This window comes from Nerophis ophidion, linkage group LG17 (genome assembly GCF_033978795.1).
Source record: "Nerophis ophidion isolate RoL-2023_Sa linkage group LG17, RoL_Noph_v1.0, whole genome shotgun sequence".
Classification (NCBI taxonomy): Eukaryota; Metazoa; Chordata; class Actinopteri; order Syngnathiformes; family Syngnathidae; genus Nerophis; species Nerophis ophidion.
In genome coordinates, this window is record NC_084627.1 from 9,894,160 (window position 1) to 9,917,758 (window position 23,599).

General features: G+C 41.8%; 1 protein-coding gene across 17 annotated transcripts in view; it reads right to left on the bottom strand.

Moving 5' to 3' along the window:
• Nucleotides 1-23,599, bottom strand: part of LOC133536010 (calcium/calmodulin-dependent protein kinase type II subunit beta) — a 67,140-nt gene that overhangs the window by 16,272 nt on the left and 27,269 nt on the right. For 11 of the 17 annotated variants that reach the window (XR_009802369.1, XM_061876169.1, XM_061876165.1 and 8 more), the window contains 8 exons: nt 23,476-23,559; nt 23,290-23,384; nt 23,043-23,165; nt 21,505-21,588; nt 21,392-21,434; nt 13,446-13,517; nt 10,727-10,761; nt 4,599-4,664 (listed from right to left, as the gene is read on the bottom strand). Coding sequence is in view for 16 of the 17 variants with exons in the window: in XM_061876169.1 (XP_061732153.1) it covers nt 4,599-4,664; nt 10,727-10,761; nt 13,446-13,517; nt 21,392-21,434; nt 21,505-21,588; nt 23,043-23,165; nt 23,290-23,384; nt 23,476-23,559 (602 nt within the window). In the remaining variant the exon portion in view is untranslated. The remainder of the gene's footprint in view (nt 1-4,598; nt 4,665-10,726; nt 10,762-13,445; nt 13,518-21,391; nt 21,435-21,504; nt 21,589-23,042; nt 23,166-23,289; nt 23,385-23,475; nt 23,560-23,599) is intronic. The other 6 variants (XM_061876177.1, XM_061876176.1, XM_061876162.1 and 3 more) reach the window with 2 other exon arrangements.

Here is a 23,599-nt window from a genome sequence, read left to right on the forward strand (position 1 = left end):
TAAATTACATTTAGCCTTTAAGCTTTTTTATTTCACTTTTATGTTTTTGTTTATTTTAATAGTATTTTTAGAATGTGTCGTGAGCCTTTAAAACATTAGCTGTGGTCAGCAAATGGCTTCCGGGGCACACTTTTGACACCCCTGCTATAGATAATAAAAAATAAAATGTGATAAATGTATGGGTAAAAAGCAGAGCTTGGCGACGCATGCGCGTTTATCATAACTCTCTCACTCTCTCTGTCTTTGCCCCTCCCTCACGAATGCTGCTGCGCACAGAATTTGTTTTGCTTTTACAACCTTCTTAACCCTGAACGTACATTGAAAATACACGCAACCCTAACTCAAAATGCTGGACATTTGAGGCATTTAAGAAACTCCACCCAGACAGCCCCGCAAAAGAGGACATATCCTGTGAAAAGAGGAGGTATGGTTAGTCTATCCTAGCCCGGTCGCTGCTAGCATGCCGTGTGTTGTGCCTCGGTGTAGGGCTGGGCGATATGGCCTTTTTTAATATCACAATATTTTTAGGCCATATCGCAATATACAATATATATCTCGGTATTTTGCCTTAGCCTTTGATGAACACTTCATACATATAATCACAGCCGGATGATGATTCTATGTGTCTACATTAAAACATTTTTGTTCATACTGCATTCATATATGATAATTTGAAACTTTCATGCAGAGAATGATATCACAACTAAGTCAATTTACCAAAACTGTATTTATTAAAGTTATTAGCAGGTGACTTTTCAAATGATGCTACATATTAGCAGTAGTGCTATTTTTGGTAGCAACGCTTGTGCCCCACACTTGACAAATAAATGTTGTCTATTCGACATATTCCCGCTTGAAGCCGAACCACCGCCAGACGATGGACCCCCTGCTGTTTTTCTTGGGAATTAATTCTTCCTTCATTTGTTACCAGATTCGCACCTTCGCAACACTCCGCTAGCATCACGGCTAACGTTAGCCACGCTGCTACCTCTCTGCTGGGCGAAGGCGTATACCAAGGGCGTAAGATTGGGTAGGGACGCTAGGGACACGTCCCTACCAATATCCAGCCGCTACTGTGTAGTCACTATCAATACAAGCGCTGCCCGTAATGTTTAGTCCAGGGGTGCCCAAACTTTTTCTGCAGGCGAGCTACTTTTCAATTGACCAACTCGGGGGGATCTACCTCATTTATATATATCATTTATATTTATTTATTTATGAAAGAGACATTTTTGTAAACAAGTTAAATGTGTTTAATGATAATACAAGCATGTGGAACACATATAGATGTCTTTCTTTCACGAAGACAAGAATATAAGTTGGTGTATTACCTGATTCTGATGACTTGCATTGATTGGAATCAGACAGTAATGATGATAACGCCCACATTTTCAAATGGAGGGGAAAAAAAGTTGTCCTTTCTGTACAATACCACATGAAAGTGGTTGGTTTTTGGCATCTAATTCATCCAGCTTCCATACACTTTACAAGAAAAACATTGGCGGCAAATTCCGTAGCTTGCTTGATTGACATTCACGGCACCCGAGGGTCTTGTGAGATGACGCTGGCTGCTGCCAGTTCATTATTATGAAAAAATGACAGAGAGGAAGGCGAGAAACACTTTTTATTTCAACAGACTTTCGCGCCGTCCCTTCCGTCAAAACTCTAAAGGCCGACTGCACATTTCCTATCTTCACAATAAAAGCCCTGCTTCATGCTGCCTGCGCTAACAAAATAAGAGTCTCGGAAAGCTGGCGTGCACAAGTGATGTGCACGCCAGCTTTCTGAGGGATCGCTTGTGCACGCCAGTTTTCCGAGACTCTGTATTTAGTTAGCGCAGGCAGCATGAAGCAGGGCTTTTATTGTGAAGATAGGAAATGTGCAGTCGGCCTTTAGAGTTTTGACGGAAGGTACGGCGCGAGAGTCTGTTGAAATAAAAAGTGTTTCTTGCCTTCCTCTCGGTCATATTTTCATAATAATGATCTTGCAGCAGCCAGCGTCATCTCACAAGACCCTCCGGTACCGTGAATGTCATTTAAGTGACGTCTTGGTGAAGATTGATGATCACTAATTTTTAGGTCTATTTTTTTTAAAAGCCTGGCTGGAGATCGACTGACACACCCCCCGCGGTCGACTGGTAGCTCGCGATCGACGTAATGGGCACCCCTGGTTTAGTCAATGATTATGGCACAGAAAGGGTTAAATGTCGGTCTCTGCTAGAAGTCCCGCCTCTAACATAAATATCGCTCCCTGATTGGTTGCCGCTTTCATGCTAACTTACGTGTGATTGGCTGTCCCCGCTGTCACTCCTCACTGTGGAAAAAAACAGTCCCACCTATTCAGACGTTAGCTACAAATTAGCACTGCATCTTGTCATTTTCCTCCGCTTTTTTTCCAGGTGAAAGTCAATGCTCAGTCCCCTCTACCATTGTTAACCCTCCCCGTAGGTGAAAGTTAACCTTAAACATGTGAAGTCAACTACTTTAGTCCGTTTTTTAACATCTTAAAAACATCAGCTCTCTCTTTCTACGGACTGCAACAGTCCGTTGTCATGGATACATGACAACAACTTCCATTCATACCAGTCATAAGTGCCTGAGGCGGAGTGATAGTCTACGCTGTGATAAGGCTTTAGAATAGTAGCCGTGCTCATTATTTAAACCACGGTTAACAGCCAATCAGATCGCCGGATTTCACCTTTCCGTTTTATGTTTTGAATTTTTTTAGTTTCATGTAACATATTTACAGTACAAAAGCAGCAATAGAAAGAAGTAGATGAAAGGAAAAATTGTGAGTGATTTAAACACAAGTTGGGGAAAAGAGGATTACAGTTCATTTATGTTTATTTACAATGTTGTATTGCATGAATGTATTTCTGATGTTGTTGATGGACAGTAGGCTATGTTGATTGACAGTATGATGCACAGTTGCACTACAGCCCTACACTAAAAAGTAAAGATGAGAACTCTTCCAAGTTGTCTCCTTTGCTTTCATTTTAGTTACTTTACCCTATGACATCTGCATGACGTGAAATTATGATTGCTAATGTAAAAAAAAAAAACAAGTAAACTTTCAGAGTGCTGCCTTGGAGCACTTTTGTGTCCCCACCAATCTCAAAATCAAACCTACTCCCTTGTCGTATACGTATGTGACGTACGACATGACAGTATGTGGCGTATGTAAGAACCTGCGCTTACATTGTGAGGAGACACAAGAAGGAGTGGGAAGAGCCTGTAGTGCAGGGGTGCCCATTACGTTGATCGCGAGCTACCAGTCGACCGCGGGGGGTGTGTCAGTCGATCTCCAGCCAGGCTTTTAAAAAAAATAGACCTAAAAATGAGTGATCATCAATCTTCACCAAGACGTCACTTAAATGACATTCACGGTACCGGAGGGTCTTGTGAGATGACGCTGGCTGCTGCAAGATCATTATTATGAAAATATGACCGAGAGGAAGGCGAGAAACACTTTTTATTTCAACAGACTCTCGCGCCGTACCTTCCATCAAAACTCTAAAGGCCGACTGCACATTTCCTATCTTCACAATAAAAGCCCTGCTTCATGCTGCCTGCGCTAACTAAATACAGAGTCTCGGAAAACTGGCGTGCACAAGCGATCCCTCAGAAAGCTGCCGTGCACATCACTTGTGCACGCCAGTTTTCCGAAACTCTTATTTAGTTAGCGCAGGCAGCATGAAGCAGGGCTTTTATTGTGAAGATAGGAAATGTGCAGTCGGCCTTTAGAGTTTTGACGGAAGGGACGGCGCGAAAGTCTGTTGAAATAAAAAGTGTTTCTCGCCTTCCTCTCTGTCATTTTTTCATAATAATGAAGTGGCAGCAGCCAGCGTCATCTCACAAGACCCTCGGGTGCCGTGAATGTCAATCAAGCAAGCTACGGAATTTGCCGCCAATGTTTTTCTTGTAAAGTGTATGGAAGCTGGATGAATTAGATGCCAAAAACCAACCACTTTCATGTGTTATTGTACAGAAAGGACAACTTTTTTTCTCCTCCATTTGAAAATGTGGGCGTTATCATCATTACTGTCTGATTCCAATCAATGCAAGTCATCAGAATCAGGTAATACACCAACTTATATTCTTGTCTTTGTGAAAGAAAGACATCTATATGTGTTACACATGCTTGTATTATCATTAAACACATTTAACTTGTTTACAAAAATGTCTTTTTCATAAATAAATAAATATAAATGATATATATACATGAGGTAGATCCCCTCGAGTTGGTCAATTGAAAAGTAGCTCGCCTGCAGAAAAAGTGTGGGCACCCCTGCTGTAGTGTAATGCCCACAGGTAAAAGCAACTGTGTGAGAATGTATACTTGAGTATTACGATATAGTCATTTTCTATACCGCACAGAGACAAACCCGCGCTATATCACGTATATCGATATATCGCCCAGCCCTACCTCGGTGTGCATTGTTTACACAACGTGCTGTACGCTACTTAATATGTCCGTTTGGAAACTCGTTCGGTACACCTCTGAACCAAACCGAAACCCCCGTACCGAAACGGTTCAATACAATAATACACGTACCGTTAAACCACTAGCACACACACACAAAAAGACAAGTCTCGTACCAGAGCAGCAGACGACGCGTTGACCTTAGGACTGCTGACTGTGCTGTTCCTGCTGCTGTTGCTCTGCTGAGACACAAAAGAGCAGTATAAGCTTGCCTAAAGTCTATATGTACACCAACACATATCTCAAATTGACCATGTTTAAATTTGCTGTTCTACCTATTTTGTACACTTATGTTTATATACACTATCTTTAGTTCCATTGTTGGACCAACACTGTGTGCCTCCCAAACACTGGGGGGCGATCGGGGTCATTGCAGCCCTGTTTAGCTCAGTGGGTAGAGGAAGAGAACATACATGCTAGTAGCTAAGGTTTTTAAGGTCGTGTAGAAACGGTATGCTTGAATAATAACATTATGTGTGTTTTTAGAAAAGTAAATGTATAACATGTCTTTAATGTTTGAATGTGTTTATAAAGTTGAAGTTAAAAAGTCCAAAAATGCTTTTAAGTGTTTGCATGCACTTTATTCTGATACTACCCCAAAAGCCTTTAGAAAAGATGCGTCAAACTCGTTTTTACTGAGGGCCACATTGTAGTTATGGTTATGAAAATGAATGTATATATATATATATATATATATATATATACAAATGTATACAGTACATGGCCAAAAGTTTGGACACACTTTCTCATTCAAGTCGTTTTTATTTTTATTTTCATGGCTATTTACATTGTAGATCAGAGGTCACCAACGCGGTGACCGCGGGCACCAGGTCGCCCGTAAGGACCAGATGAGTCGCCCGCTGGCCTGTTCTAAAAATAGCTCAAATAGCAGCACTTACCAGTGAGCTGCCTCTATTTTTTAAATTGTATTTATTTACTAGCAAGCTGGTCTGGCTTTGCTCAACATTTTGAATTCTAAGAGAGACAAAACTCAAATAGAATTTGAAAATATTTTAAAGACTTGGTCTCCACTTGTTTAAATAAATTTTACTTTGCTTCTTATAACTTTCAGAAAGACAATTTTAGAGAAAAAATACAACCTTAAAAATTATTTTAGGATTTTTAAACACATATACCTTTTAAATTCCTTCCTCTTCTTTCCTGACAATTTAAATCAATGTTAAAGTAAATTTAATTTTTGAAAAAGCTCCAGAGAGCCACTTGGGCGGCACTAAAGAGCCGCGGGTTGCCGACCCCCTGACTACACAATGTATATGTAACTTGCTTTGCAATCATAAGTCGGACAAATATATACGTTTTTATTTTAACTAACAAAGTTTAATATAATATTGTGTTGCATTACTAGATATGTTATTAGATTATTAGATACATGCAACTGCATGCAGTACATGTATGTTGTTAATATTAAAAGGGGCAAGAATCGTAATTGTAATTTTAACTGTAAGAATCAGTTGGTAATTTACAATGCGTATTATTTCCAGGCTTTCGCAGACCACATTTAATTGAGTAGCGGGTCAGATCTGGCCATAAAATAATAAATAAATAACTTCATAATTAACGAGAAAAGCATGTCATTCATTGATGTTGAGCGATTTCAAAGAGAGAGCTGTGACATCAGCACACAGCAAAAGTCCAGCAGAGATTATGCAATGTTAGATTCATCATCTGGCCACAAATAATCTGAGATTAGCATCGAGGCAGCCTGGGAGGGGGGCGAAGGGGAGGGGGAGGGGGAGGGGGGGTTATACTGTAAACTAGAGGAAAGTGAAAGAGGAAAAGAAGATGAAGGTTAATGAAAGAGAGCCAAAGAAGCCCCTAGAGGCGGAGCAAAGTGTGTCTCCATTTTAACTACACTAAAAATAATTCACCTTCAAACTCAAACAGAAGGATGTCATCAATATGTGTGTTTGTGTGTCATCAATGTGTGTGTGTGTCCACATTAGACATCACAAAAAGTATGCACAAACCAAAACATGGTGTGTCATCTCTAACACAACACACACCCCCGCCCCACACACACACACACACACACAACCTCACTTTGCAACCTCAAATATAAACACAACCCAACATAGAACCTTACACAGACCTTCACAAACACACACAACCTCAAATAAACTCACACACAAGCTAATGTAGTACCTTTCACACACACACACACACACACACACACACACACAATCCCACCTACAATCTCACACACACCACCTCAAACACACAAATGTATGTAGATTCTTAGTCACAACCTTACATAGGACCCACGTACACACAATCGCAAAAAACACATTACGCAACCTAACATAGAACCTTACACGCACACAACTTCACACTGAAACTCACACTCACACACATGAAACCTCACACACAACCTAACGTAGAATCTTACACACACACACATGAAACCTAAAACACAACCTAACGTTGAATCTTACACAAGCAATCTGACAGCCGCATATAGAACCACAAACACACACAACCTTACACCCCGACTACCTCACATACTCACAACACATAGAACCACACTCCACACACACAACCTCAGATTCACTCAACCTCACATGGTACCTCAACCTCACACATACCCTCAAGTAGAATCTTACACACACAACCTTACATACAGCATTACACACAACTGAACATAGACATTACACATACCAACTAACATATAACTTTACACACACAAGGTAACAATGAACCTTAGACACACATCCTAACATTGAACCTTACTCAGACTACATAACATAGAATCTAACACACATACAACCAAACATAGAACATTACACACACAACTAAACAAAAATCTTACACTCACAACCCAGCATAGAGACTTACACACATAACCTAAGACAGAATCTTACACACACAACCTAACACAGACCTTACACACACAACTCAACACAGACCTTACACACACACAACCTAACACAAAACCTTACACACAAAACCTAACACAGAATCTTACACACACAACCTAGCACAGACCTTACACACACACTACCTAACACAGACCTTACACACACAACCTAGCACAGACCTTACACACACACTACCTAACACAGACCTTACACACACAACCTAACAGAGAACCTTACACACATAACCTAACACAAAATCTTACACACACAACCTAGCACAGACCTTACACACACAACCTAACACAGAATCTTACACAAACAACCTAACACATAACCTTACACGCACAACTTAACACAGACCTTACACACACAACCTAGCACAGACCTTACACACATAATCTAACACAGCATCTTACACACACAACCTAACACAGAACCTTACACACATAATCTAACACAGCATCTTACACACACAACCTAACACAGAACCTTACACACATAACCTAACACAGACCTTACACACACAACCTAACACAGACATTACACACACAACCTAACACAGACATTACACACACAACCTAACACAGACATTACACACACAACCTAACACAGACATTACACACACAACCTATCATAGAACCTTATACACATAACCTAACAGAGACCTTACACACACAACCTAATATAGACCTGACACAGACCCTTACACACACAACCTGTCATAGAACCTCAATCAATCAATGTTTATTTATATAGCCTTAAATCACAAATGTCTCAAAGGACTGTACAAACCATTACGACTACGACATCCTCGGTAGAACCCACATAAGGGCAAGGAAAACTCACACACACAACCTAACAGAGACTTTGTAGGAGCCTAAATACTGTTTAAGTTCATTTACATTTTATGGAAGGTGCTTTATGTTTATTCAGCCAAAAGGGGACTATTTACTTTATTTGCATGATAAGAAAATTGATATATTGAATGCTTAGAGTAATTATATAAAGCTCACTTTATTTGTATTTATTACATTTGTCAAGATCATTTGATGACGTAACTGTTTTAATTGCATATATGGCGGAAGGATCTGTGTGGTAGGATGGTTTTTGGACGCAAGGTGTCATGGGTGATTGCAGTCAGGTGCGGTGGAATCAAGCCACACAGTTTTTTGACCTCACTCATACTTTTTCTAACTCGTACTGTAACAAACTCTCTTTATTTTGTCATTCATTTGTTCCCACATCGTGATTGTTTTCCATCCATCAATTTTCTACCGCTTATTCCCTTTTGGGGTCGCGGGGGGCGCTGGCGCCTATCTCAGCTACAATCGGGCGGAAGGCGGGGTACACCCTGGACAAGTCGCCACACAGGGCCAACACAGACAGACAGACAACATTCACACTAACATTCACACACTAGGGCCAATTTAGTGTTGCCAATCAACCTATCCTACGTTTTTGAATTATTAAGTTGACAAGTAAAACATACAAACGAAGAGGAACGTCTGGAGTTTTGTTTTGTTGTTGCCGCAGCAAGCAGAGTGAATGTGATAGTAGAGGAGCGTCAAGTTAAGGCTACTTTAGGAATCTACAGACCTTACACCCACAAAAAGACATAGAACCTTACACACACAACCTAACATACAACCTTATACACATAACCTAACACAGACCTTACACACACAACCTAACATAGAACCTTACACACACAACCTAACATACAACCTTATACACATAACCTAACAGACCTTACACACACAACCTAACATAGACCTTACACACACAACCTAACATAGACCTTACACACACAACCTAACATAGACCTTACACACACAACCTAACAGACCTTACACCCACAGCCTAACATAAACCTTACACCCACAAAAAGACATAAAACTTTACAGACACAACCTAACATAGAACCTTATACACATAACGTAACACAGACCTTACACACACAACCTAACATAGACCTTACACACACAACCTAACAGACCTTACACCCACAACCTAACATAGACCTTACACACACAACCTAACAGACCTTACACCCACAGCCTAACATAAACCTTACACCCACAAAAAGACATAAAACTTTACAGACACAACCTAACATAGAACCTTATACACATAACCTAACACAGACCTTACACACACAACCTAATATAGACATGACATAGACCCTTACACACAACCTGACATATAACTTCACACACACACACACACACACACACACACACACACAAACTGACATAGTACCTTACACAATCAACCTGACATAGAACCTTATACACAAAACCTGACATACAACCTTACACACACAATCGAACATAGACCCTTACATACACAACCTGACATAGAACTTCACACACACACACACACACACACACACACACACACACACACACACACACACACACACACACACACACACACACACACAGTACCTTACACACTCAACCTGACATACAACATTACACACACAATCGAACAAAGACCCTTATACACACAACCGGACACAAAACCTTAAACACACTAAAGGAGCATGGAATGTTACACACACAACCTGACGAAGAATCCTTACATACCCAACCAGACATAGAACCTTACACACACAACCTAACATAGTACTTTACACACACGACCTGACACAGTACTTTACACAGACAACCTAACATAGTACTTTACACGCACAACCTAACTCTTTACATACCCAACCAGACATAGAACCTTACACACACAACCTAACATAGTACTTTACACACACGACCTGACACAGTACTTTACACACACAACCTGACACAGAACCTGACACGCACAACCTAACATAGTACTTTACACACACAACCTAACATAGTACATTACACACACAACCTAACATAGCACCTTCCACACACAACCTAGCACAGAAACCTTACACACACACACACACACACACACGCACACATCCTGGCATATAACCCACTGGGGCGGTATAGCTCGGTTGGTGTAGTGGCCGTGCCAGAAACTTCAGGGTTGCAGGTTCGATCCCCGCTTCCACCATCCTAGTCACTGCCGTTGTGTCCTTGGGCAAGACACTTTACCCACCTGCTCCCAGTGCCACCCACACTGCTTTAAATGTCACTTAGATATTGGGTTTCACTGTGTAAAGTGCTTTGAGTCACTTGAAAAAAGTGCTATATAAATATAATTCACTTCACTTACACACAACCTCACACGCATACACACAATATCACATAGAACCTCACACACACAACCTCATATAGACCCTCATACAAGCACACCACCTCTCCTGGAACAGCGCACACACAATCTTGACTAGAACTCCACACAAAAACACACGGGTAGAAGCTGGAAAAAGAACGTACCTTGACGTCAGCCTTCTTGTTGAGGAGGCTCTTGGCTGCTGCAGAGAGGCAGAAGGACACACCCTCAGTGGGCAGCGTGCACATGGTTTACACCTGGTTCACACCCGGTGTAAACGGGCCGATGATGCAGGCGTGCACGCTCCCAGCAAACTGTCGCTGAATGAGCATCTCTCGCCTCTTAAGCAGCTGCGCTGACAGTGAAGCAAAGTAAGCCCGCCCTCTCCCAAAAAGCCCCCCGCGTGCTCACATCGGCGCCAAAGCAGCAGATAAAAAGTCGGATAAGCAAAAAAGTGATTTGCTGTATAATCCCAAACACTGTGAGGTTGGCGAGATTAGGAGCAGAGGAGCAGGTGCGTCACCGCGCTCTTATAACGCCAAAGTGGACCCCGCGGAAGCGCGCTCTTTTTGTGCGACGCTAATCCTGGAAGGCCGTTTCTCCCAGCGGCCTCAAACACACCAAAGTGCTTGCAACTCTGCTCCTAATCCCCGGCAGGGTGCGCACCGGAGGCCATGGACTGGAGCCTGCAATGCCTCAGACTGGAAGTCTCTCCAGACCAGGGGTAGGGAACCTATGGCTCTAGAGCCGGATGTGGCTCTTTGGATGACTGTATCTGGCTCTCCAATAAATCTTAGCTGACATTCCCTAATAGGAAAAGTAAAGAATAATTCTGCTGGTAATCACAGTGTTAAAAATAACGTTGAAATTTTAAAACATTCTCATGCATTTTAATCCAACCATCCATTTTCTATCGCACCTGTTCAAGATGTCGCATTAATGGTAAGAAGTATATTTATTATTGGTTAGCTTTGAATGAATGAATGAATGGTTTATTTTGAGCCATGCAAACAAAACAAGAGAATGACATAAAATACAAAAGAAATATATAGATACATTATTTTTACACCTACATTGAAAACATTACATGTGACTAATCTTTTGTAGATGTCAAGATTGGCTCAAAAGGGAGTGGGAAGAAGTAAACTTATTAGGTCCCACCCCTATACATATACAATATATAATACAATAATATATATAATATAATTCAATTCAGTGGTTGCTGCTATATATTGTCTATATCAAATACATTTAAATTCACACACACTTACATATATACATATGTACACACACATATGTACACAACACACACATATATTCTAAGCTTTAGAATAACAATGTTAATAAAAATAGTAAAGGACTTATACTGTTCTAAAATGTTGGTCTTGAAATTCACGCATTTAGTTGTATTCAGTGTTAAATATTATATGGCTCTCAGAATTTACATTTTAAAATATTTGGCTTTCATGGCTCTCTCACCCAAAAAGGTTCCCGACCCCTGCTCCAGACAGAAAGTGGTGAGGACGGCGGAAAAGATCATCAGGACTCCTCTTCCTCCTATCCAGGAGATCGCAAAAAGCCGCTGCCTGACCAGGGCTCAGAAAATCTGCAAAGTCTCCTCCTACCCCCATCAAGGACTGTTTTCACTGCTGGACTCCACAAAGAGGTTCCGCAGCCTCCGAAGCAGAACCTCCAGGTTCTGTAACAGCTTCTTCCCTCAGGCCGTAAGACTCTTGAACGCATCATAATTTAAGGTTTTACTACTTACGTATAAAATACTACACGGTCTAGCTCCATCTTATCTTGCCGATTGTATTGTACCATATGTCCCGGCAAGAAATCTGCGTTCAAAGGACTCCGGCTTATTAGTGATTCCCAAAGCCCAAAAAAAGTCTGCGGGCTATAGAGCATTTTCCGTTCGGGCTCCAGTACTCTGGAATACCCTCCCGGTAACAGTTCGCGATGCCACCTCAGTAGAAGCATTTAAGTCTCACCTTAAAACTCATTTGTATACTCTAGCCTTTAAATAGACTCCCTTTTTAGACCAGTTGATCTGCCGTTTCTTTTCTTTTTCTTCTATGTCCCACTCTCCCGTGTGGAGGGGGTCCGGTCCGATCCGGTGGCCATGTACTGCTCGCCTGTGTATCGGCTGGGGACATCTCTGCGCTGCTGATCCGCCTCCGCTTGGGATGGTTTCCTGCTGGCTCCGCTGTGAACGGGACTCTCGCTGCTCATGTTAGATCCGCTCGACATCCATTGCTTTCCTCCTCTCTAAGGTTCTCATAGTCATCATTGTCACTGACGTCCCACTGGGTCATTATTGTCACCAATGTCCCACTGGGTGTGAGTTTTCCTTGCCCTTATGTGGGCCTACCGAGGATGTCGTGGTGGTTTGTGCAGCCCTTTGAGACACTAGTGATTTAGGGCTATATAAGTAAACATTGATTGATTGATTGATAATTAAATTATCCCCTCAACTCCCCCCAAAATGGATTAACTCGCTGGAATAAAAAAGACAATATAACATACATCCATAAACGTGGACGCATGTGAAAAAGTGCAATATATTTATCTGTACAGTAATCTATTTATATATATATTTATATATAATTCATATATATTTATTTAACTATATATGCACCTTATTGTTTTTTTATCCTGCACTTCCATGAGCTCATGTAACACAATTTCGTTCTTGTCTGTGCTGCAAAGTTCAAATCTGAATGACAATAAAAAGGAAGTCTAGTCTAAAAACATTAAATGAGGCCGCTTACCTTGGCGAGCGTGGAGGCCCAGGAAGTCCAGCAAGAGAGATGACAACAAACGTTAGAGAAACCTTGACATCACGGCAGCGAGGAAGAAGAGCGCCGCAGGAGGGTTCACCTTGTTCCACGATGCCGGCGGGGTTTCCTGTCACGCCACTGACGCCTGACGGTGCCGTGGTCTGACGTCCCACTGAGGGAAGATGGACATGAACACATTCAACAACATTGTTGTTTACTATCAACTCCCTTTACTTGTCATAATGAAATACATTCAATATCAATGAGATGTATAATTAGGGACTGATGTCCCTTTGGGACAGAGGACCCTATAGTATTTCTAAGGTTTATTATTATTCTTTATTATACCGCCGCCTCTTTGAGCTGTAATTTGACCCCCTTAAAGGGGAACATTATCACAATTTCAAAAGGGTTAAAAACAATACAAATCAGTTCCCAGTGGCTTGTTGTATTTTTTGAAGTTTTTTCAAAATTTTACCGGTCCTGGAATATCCCTAAATAAAGCTTTAAAGTGGGCGGCATAGCTCGGTTGGTAGAGTGGCCGTGCCAGCAACTTGAGGGTTGCAGGTTCGATTCCCGCTTGTGCCATCCTAGTCACTGCCGTTGTGTCCTTGGGCAAGACACTTTACCCACCTGCTCCCAGTGCCACCCACACTGGTTTAAATGTAACTTAGATATTGGGTGTCACTATGTAAAGCGCTTTGAGTCACTTGAGAAAAGCGCTATATAAATATAATTCACTTCACTTCACTTATTTTAGCTATCTTCAAAACCACTATCTATTTCCCTGTGACGTCATACAGTGCTGCCAATACAAACAAACATGGCGGTTACCACAGCAAGATATAGCGACATTAGCTCGGATTCAAACTCGGATTTCAGCGGCTTAAGCGATTCAACAGATTACGCATGTATTGAAACAGATGGTTGGAGTATGGAGGCAGATAGCGAAAACGAAATTGAAGAAGAAATTGAAGCTATTGAGCGAATAGCTATTGATGCTATTCGGCCATAGCGTGGGTGTACCTAATGAAGTGGCCCATAGCATGGCTGCCTTATTAGCATCGCCGGTAAAATGTGCGGACCAAACGATCAGGACTTTCGCATCTTGTGACACTGGAGCAACTTAAATCCGTCGATTGGTAAGTGTTTGTTTCGCATTAAATGTGGGTATCTAGTTTCAAATGTACATACAGCTAGCGTAAATAGCATGTTAGCATCGATTAGTGTAGCATGTTAGCATTGATTAGCTGGCAGTCATGCCGAGACCAAATGTGTCTGATTAGCACATAAGTCAACAACATCAACAAAACTCACCTTTGTGATTTTGTTGACTATCGTTGCAAATGCATCTGCAGGTTATCCATACATCTCTGTGCCATGTCTGTCTTAGCATCGCCGGGCAAATGTGAAGACACTCTGGTACATTCAATGGGGGTCTGGCGGCAGATTTCTGGCCAGTGGTGCAACTTGAATCCCTCCCTGTTAGTGTTGTTACACCCTCCGACAACACACCGACCAGGCATGATGTCTCCAAGGTTACAAAAAATAGTTGAAAAAACGGAAAATAACAGAGCTGAGACCCGGTGTTTGTAATGTGAAAATGAATATGGCGGGTGTGTTACCTCGGTGACGTCATCGCTAAAAGACAGATAAACAGAAAGGCGTTTAATTTGCCAAAATTCACCCATTTAGAGTTCGGAAATCGGTTAAAAAAATACATGGTCTTTTTTCTGCAACATCAAGGTATATATTGACGCTTGCATAGGTCTGGTGATAATGTTACCCTTTAACATGCTTCAAAATTCACCAAATTTGACACACACATCAGGACTGGCGAAAATTGCGATCTAATCACAAAACCAAAACCAAAAACTCAAAACACTGACAAAACTGTCTCAAACTTACAGTAGGAACGTCGTAGAAACATTAAACAAAAACGACTACGTAGTTCTCAGTTAGACTTATATTTCATACACTCTTACGTCCCAGCTAAAAATCAACAGGAGGTTTTCAATTTCCCCTTCACTACAAAAGTTGGCTAAAAATGTTTTCGCTTTTTTTCAAACATTATCTCCTCTGAGGCCGTTTGTCGTTTCAGCTTCAAATAAGCAAGAGAAGAATTACCATAAATTGATTAACGTGGACCCCGACTTAAACAAGTTGAAAAACTTATTGGGGTGTTACCATTTAGTGGTCAATTGTACGGAATATGTACTGAACTGTGCAATCTACTAATAAAAGTATCAATCAATCAATCAATCAAAGAGAGATTGAACTATTCTGATTAAAAGTTGATGAAATAGTTTTAATCACTGCTACAGTTTTGATTTTATCAGCCTTCAAAGAACCGCTGCGCTGAAAACCATTTCAAAGATGGCCGCCGTGCGCAGACACATAGAGGGAGACGTTTTTTTCCCCGTTTTTTTCTCTACCGTCTGCTGCTGTTGCGCACGCACCAATATTCGTGGGGGAGGGGCTGTGATAGTCTATACCAAGATGGCTGCCAGGTGCCGTAGCTAAGCCGGTATGTTTTGAAGTTGTCGTTTGCCTGCATAATCGTAAAAACAACCGTCCAACATTCTTTATTTTGGGTACTTACATATGGTGCCTGACTGTTGTGGCGTTTTAAGGCCATCTGCACTTTTCATACTACGGTGAAGACAATGAATGGTCCGGTTTTGATTTTATTAGCCTTCAAAGAACCGCTGAAAAACATTTCTAAGATGGACGCCATGCGCTCACACAGAGAGCTAGACGTTTTTTTTCTTTTTTCCTTACCGCTCCAAGTATGTAATCTTATAAATGGCATAAACGCGCCAGTTACCATGAATTGATTAACGTGGACCCCGACTTAAACAAGTTGAAAAACTTATTCGGGTGTTACCATTTAGTGGTCAATTGTACGGAATATGTACTGTACTGTGCAATCTACTAATAAAAGTATCAATCAATCAATCAAAGACACAATATTTGAATAATATTAACATTAGTTGTGCTTCGCCCTCGTGTGAAATATTTGTTAAGATGGCTGCCGGCTAGCTAACACTTATCCGGGCTTGGGTTGCCGGGGCAGCAGCCAAAGCGGTCCCGTCCATCGCTGCTTGCAGCTTTAATTTGTATTATTATTGTATTCTTTCTGATAATGACAATTACACAAAAAAAATCGGGAAAGTTGAGGAAAAAAAGAAAAAAGACACAATGTATAATAACACGCTTTGTCACTTAATCAATCAATCAATCAAAGTTTACTTATATAGCTCTAAATCACTAGTGTCTCAAAGGGCTGCACAAACCGCAACGACATCCTCGGTAGGCCCACATAAGGGCAAGGAAAACTCACACCCAGTGAGACGTCGGTGACAATGATGACTATGAGAACCTTGGAGAGGACCACATATGTGGGCAACCCCCCTCACTAGGGGACGACAGCAATAGATGTCAAGCGGGTCTAACATGATACTGTGAAAGTTCAATCCATAGTGGATCAAACACAGCCGTGAGAATATTTGTATTAGAGATGCAATTCATAGCATCTTACCATTAATCGATTAACGTGGACCCCAAGTTGAAAAACTTATTCGGGTGTTACTATTTAGTGGTCAATTGTACAGAATATGTACTGTACTGTGCAATCTACTAATAAAAGTTTCAATCAATCAATCAATCAATCAAAGATACCTACATGTGTTTCTTTTAGCATCTAAAGATCACAATGATCAAAATGGCCTTGCTTCCCTTTCATTTTTCAGTATGCGGCAAAAGTTTGGACACCCATGCTAACATTGAGGGCGCTCCCATTAAGAAGGAGACAAAGTGGCGCTCCCTTAGACTACTAACTACGTATCTGGAGCATCATCTCAAAATAGACGAGAAATTAGAACTTTCTTCCGCAAACGTCAGTCTGTTCTGGTTCGGAGGTTTAAAGGAGATTAAAAAACATTGTGTTTAATTTGTATGTCGTAGTTCTAAACAACATTAAGAAGCTGTAATTGTAAAACATATTGTCATATTGTTATTGTCATATTGTGGCGGTCCCCTCCCTGTATGATCAGTGTCAGAGCTTGGTCCGCATTGCTGGCAGTAAGTCGAACACATTTCCAGTGAAGGTTGGACTCCGCCAAGGCTGTCCTTTGTCACCGATTCTGTTCATAACTTTTATGGACAGAATTTCTAGGCGCAGTCAAGGCGTTGAGGGGTTCCGGTTTGGTGACCGCAGGATTAGGTCTCTGCTTTTTGCAGATGATGTGGTCCTGATGGCTTCATCTGATCGGGATCTTCAGCTCTCGCTGGATCGGTTTGCAGCTGAGTGTGAAGCGACCGGAAAGAGAATCAGCACCTCCAAGTCAGAGTCCATGGTTCTCGCCCGGAAAAGGGTGGAATGCCATCTCCGGGTTGGGGAGGAGACCCTGCCCCAAGTGGAGGAGTTCAAGTACCTAGGAGTCTTGTTCACGAGTGAGGGAAGAGTGGATCGTGAGATCGACAGGCGGATCGGTGCGGCGTCTTCAGTAATGTGGACGTTGTACCGATCCGTTGTGGTGAAGAAGGAGCTGAGCCGGAAGGCAAAACTCTCAATTTACCGGTCGATCTACGTTCCCATCCTCACCTATGGTCATGAGCTTTGGGTCATGACCGAAAGGATAAGATCACGGGTACAAGCGGCCCAAATGAGTTTCCTCCGCCGTGTGGCAGGTCTCTCCCTTAGAGATAGGGTGAGAAGCTCTGCCATCCGGGAGGAACTCAAAGTAAAGCCGCTGCTCCTTCACATGGAGAGGAGCCAGATGAGGTGGTTCGGGCATCTGGTCAGGATGCCACCCGAACGCCTCCCTAGGGAGGTGTTTAGGGCACGTCCAACCGGTAGGAGGCCACGGGGAAGACCCAGGACACGTTGGGAAGACTATGTCTCCCGGCTGGCCTGGGAACGCCTCGGGATCCCCCGGGAAGAGCTAGACGAAGTAGCTGGGGAGAGGGAAGTCTGGGTTTCCCTGCTTAGGCTGTTGCCCCCGCGACCCGAGCTGGGATAAGCGGAAGATGGATGGATTGTCATATAAAAAAACACTCACATTGTAAATGGTAAGTCCATGAGGGAATTCAATCTAAATTTAAATGAGAAGCCTCACTCATAAGTGTGTGACAAAACAACAATCATGATAAAGAAAGAAACAAATACACAAATATAATGTGGGAATACAAAATATTAATAAACAATGTAATTTCAATAGGGCCTTTGCAGATGTTTGCTCCTCGGGACCTAATAAGGCTAATAGTTCACAAACAAAAAAAGTGTTCCGTTAATTAAATTGAGTCCAATACTGCGCTGTCCTGTGTAACGTATGTCTCCCTCTTGTGGCTATGAGAGAAACTACAACAAAGAATCATCGTACCTGAAAACGTGTCAAAATAAATAGAATAGAAGACAATTTGCGTATAATTATGAGGTGTAAAGATGTCCGGAAAATGTGGACTTATAGGAAAAGGAGGACTTTTTGGAATGTTGGAAATAACTTCACTCAATATTTTGGTTTATTGATTGAGAAATGTGCAAATAGTTTAGCATCAAAAATGGGTTGGGGAAAAAACTTGAAATACCATCCATCCATTTTCTACCGCTTGTCCCTTTTGTGGTCGCGGGGGTTGCTGGAGCCTATCTCGGCTGCACTCGGGTGGAAGGCGGGCTACACCCTGGACAAGTCGCCGCCTCATCACAGAAATGTGAAATGTATAGAATATAAAATGTAACATGCTATTTATAACATGGGTTACATAGAACATATTGCATATAAGGTGCTCTTTGTCACATGTGTTGTATAAGACATGTTACATATGTCATGCTCTTTGTTACTTAACATGTATTACACATAACATGTTTTCTATAACTTATGTTACATATAATACGCTTTTTATAACATATGTTATAGATAACGTGCTACTTATAAGATGCTCTTAATAAACTGTTACATATAATATGTAATATATAACATGTTACATGATGTAAATCCTACAGAACATCTGGGGATAGATCTAAAAATAGCAGTTGGGAGAAGGCACTCTTCAAATCTGAGAGACCTGAAGCAGTTTGAAAAAGAGTGGTCCAAAATTCCAGCAGCAAGGTGTAAGAAACTCACTGATGGTTGCAGGAAGTGATTGACTTCAGTTATTTTTTCCAAAAGGTGTTCTACCAAATATTACGTTGAGGGTGTCAGTGATTTTGTCCAGTCCATTTTTGGAGTTCTGTGTAAAATAAAATCATATATGGCTTCTTCTTTATTTATTTTTTTGTGTTGTTCCAATGCAAACAGAGGGAATAGGCTTGTGGGTAGCAAGGTATTTGTGATTACTGCAGTTTTCTGGGAGGCGTGGTGCATTGTCTGGCAGAGGTGCCAATGTTTTTGGCCATGACTGTACGTGGACATCACTTTTTTTGGTTGTGTAGCCCAACACAACATTTTTCTCTTCAAGACCCTGTTTTCCACCTAAGTCAGGGGTCGGCAACCCGCGGCTCCGGAGCCACATGCGGCTCTTTAATCACTCTGATGTGCCTCAGCTGTATACTTGCCGACTCCCCCATTTTTCCGGGAGGTTTCCGGATTTCAGTGTCTCTCCCAGAAATCTCCCCAGGATAACATTCTCAGATTTTTACCCGAACAACAATATTGAGGGCGTGACGTGATGACAATGCCTTAAACGTCCTCTCGATCGTGTCGTCGCGTCCGCTTTTACACTGTGCTGTCTGAGTGTTGGCCGGCCACATCTAATGTGTGGCTGCTGACTCAAGGCGCAAGCGACCGCAAGGTATAGTTGTTCAACAGCCATACAGGTTACGCTGAGGGTTGTGATAAACACAACTTTAACACTCTTACTAATATGCGTCACACTGTGAACCCAAACCAAACAAGAATGACAAACACATTTCGGGAGAACATCTGAACTGTAACACAACATAAACACAGAAAAAATACCCAGAATCCCATGCATCCCTAACTATTCCGGGCTACATTATACACCCCCACTACCCCCCTCTCCTCCGTGCGTCGGTTGAAGGGTGCGGGGTTTAGTGGTATAATGTGAACTGGAAGAGTTAGGGATGCATGGGATTCTGGGTATTTTTTTTCTTGTGTTTATGTTGTGTTACAGTGCAGATGTTCTCCCAAAATGTGTTCGTCATTCTTGTTTGGTGTGGTTTCACAGTGTGGCGCATATTAGTAAGAGTGTTAAAGTTGTTTATATCACAACCCTTAGTGTAACCTGTATGGCTGTTGAACAAGTATGCCTTGCAGTCGCTTATGTGTGTCTGCAGAAACCTCACACAACACGTGAATGGGCTGTTAAGCTGATTGTTACGGTTGTAGAGGGCCCCAAACACATTATTGTTGTTAGGGTGCAAATCAGCAGACATTTGAGAGAATAGTTGCTCAGGAATACGGGAGTTTCCCGGTAAAATTTGGATTGTTGGCAAATGTGATATTGTGAAGCGGCATTAAAATAAAACAGCACTAGTATTAAATTTCCATATTAAGGTGGGCCGTGTATCTGAGACCCCTGGTTTATACATATCACAAAGCAAAAAAAAAACTTTGTACGCTGTGTTATTTCATTTTAAATTTCAAAAGAGTCTTGTGGCTCCCATTGTTTTCTTTATTTTGTGAAACGGGTCAAAATGGCTCTTTGAGTGGTAAAGGTTGGCGACCCCTGACCTACGAGGACCTCATACTGCCAATTAGTGGTGGCGGTCCCCTCCAAGGTTTCTCATTACTCCCATTGGGTTGAGTTTTTTCTTGGAGACACTTGTGATTAAGGGCTAGATAAATAAACTTTGATTGATTGATTGATGAGCATTCTCTTTGTTACATGAGTTACCTATAATGTTAGATGTACATGAGTTACCTATAATGTTACATGTACATATATCATTCTCTACAAGTTGGATATGTTACAGATAACATGTTTTTTGTAGCATGTGTTACACATGTATTGGAAATAATATGGTATTTCTAACATGTGTTACAAAAACATTATATTTTAAAGATGTTGTTTTGGGGTTCTCACCAGAGAAGTTCCTGGACACCAGCATGGTGGTCAAGATGGCGCCCTGTGGACGAGGAGGATTGAACGTGAGCACTGTCCCGCCGTGTAAGGTTTTCAACGTGTCACTTCCACACCTTGAGCTTCCTCCTGGCGTTAAACTTCTTCAGACACTCGACGGTCTCCTGTCTGTGCATCATGGAGGCCACGGTGGAGCGTTGCTGTGGAGACGAGGAAGAGGTGTCCCTAATGAAGTGGGCTGATCCTCAGGCCAACACGGGCTGGCATGTTCCCCGACAGATGGCAAAGATGTTTGGCAGCTTTGGCCAGATGTTAGCCAGGATTAGCAAGTTAAAAACTACGAGAGCGCAGCGCTCGTTGTTTGAGTCCCTGATCACGCACTTTGATGTGTTTCACTAAGTGTGTCGTATGATGAGGATTAGGACATGGAGAGAACTGTTGTGTTTTTAATCTCACACAACTTTGAAAGAAAAATCTCTTTATGAAGAAGAAAATTGTGTGTGTATACGTGTAATTATGTGTGTGTAAATCTACACATATGTATATAGGTCACAATAGACATGAATTACCGTATTTCCTTGAATTACCGCCGGGTATATAGTATGCGCCTGCCTGGAATTTCCACCGGGTCAAACTCGTTTCGCCAAATAATTAGCATATGCCTAGAATTTCTGCCGGGTCAAACTCGTCACGTCACGGGTGACACTTCCCCTGTCATCATTTTCAAAATGGAGGAGGCTGATTTCAATCATTTGAAATCGCATAAAGGGAAGAAGATTAAGAGCTATTCAGTAGGATTTAAGGTCCAAGCTATTGAATATGCTAAAGAGAACAGTAAGCAGCTATGTTTTATTAATATACCATAGCTGCGTGTGTCAAATATGAGTCATTAAACTCCCGCCTCCTGGTGGTAGAGGGCGCTAGTGATCCTTGCGACTACGCGGCTGCAGAAGAAGTGACAACAAGCAGCGACCGTTTATTTTTTCCTCTCGCTTGCACTTTTAACATGGAGGATTACATATCTAAAATAAAACAGTTTTCTAAACTGGACTTTGAATGGAAGCAGGAGGTAATAAAGGAAGATTCCCATCGAGAGAGAGAGACTTTTAAAACTGAAGAAAGATAAGGAAGACTTCTATAAACAAGTTATCGATGCTTTTGATCAGAAGGAGCTTCGCATGGACTTCATTTATAAGTAAAGGTAAGACCATAATAATGTTCATTTTTTATTAAATGTGCTTTTCATGATGGTATCCTTACATCACACTCAAATTTATAAGCGCAGGCCTAAATTTACCACATGCCCTTGGTAAGTGCCGGAGTGAGAAGAGGTTTTAAATTAATTAGCGCCCTGGCGGCAATTCAAGGAAATATGGTAGTTTGGTGTTTGAACCTGACACTATTGCAGCCTACAGGTATCTCTTATGTGTGACTACCATCTACTGATCACACTTATCATTACACCATGTACCAAATTAAATTGCTGCGAGGTCGATAAGCACAACCAGTATTATTCCTTTCATTAGGCATACCGGGTTATAAGGCGCACTGTCGATTTTTGAGAAAATGAAAGGATTTTAAGTACGCCTTATGGTCCGAAAAATACGGTACATATAAATGTATGTACAGTACATGTAATAGCAGGAGTACGTACGCAGACCCACGGGTGCTTGAGGGCCTCCTGTGCTGTGATTCTCTTGGCCGGGTTGATAGTCAACATCTGGTTGATCAGGTTCTTCGCCTCAGGCGTCACCGTGTCCCACTCAGGAGAGGGAAACTGAAGTGCACGCACACGCACACGCACACGCACACACACACACACACACACACACACCACACACACACACACGTTAAAAGGGTGATGATGATGGTTATAATAACAGTGAGGGGTGAAGGCTCACATCATATGCTCCAGCTTTGATCTGCTGGTACAGTTTGTGCTGGTCTTCGTCCCAGAAGGGAGGGTAACCCACCAGGAGGATGTAGAGGATCACGCCTACGTAAACACACACACACACACACACACAATATACTGTGTATAGTAAAAGTAATGAATGTGCGTTCTAAAAAAGAAATAAGATTGTTACCGCATGCCCAGATGTCTACTGGTTTTCCGTACGCTTCCTTCCTCAACACCTCTGGAGACAAATAACCTGGTGTACCTGCAAAACCTACACACACGCACACACACACACACACACACACACACAC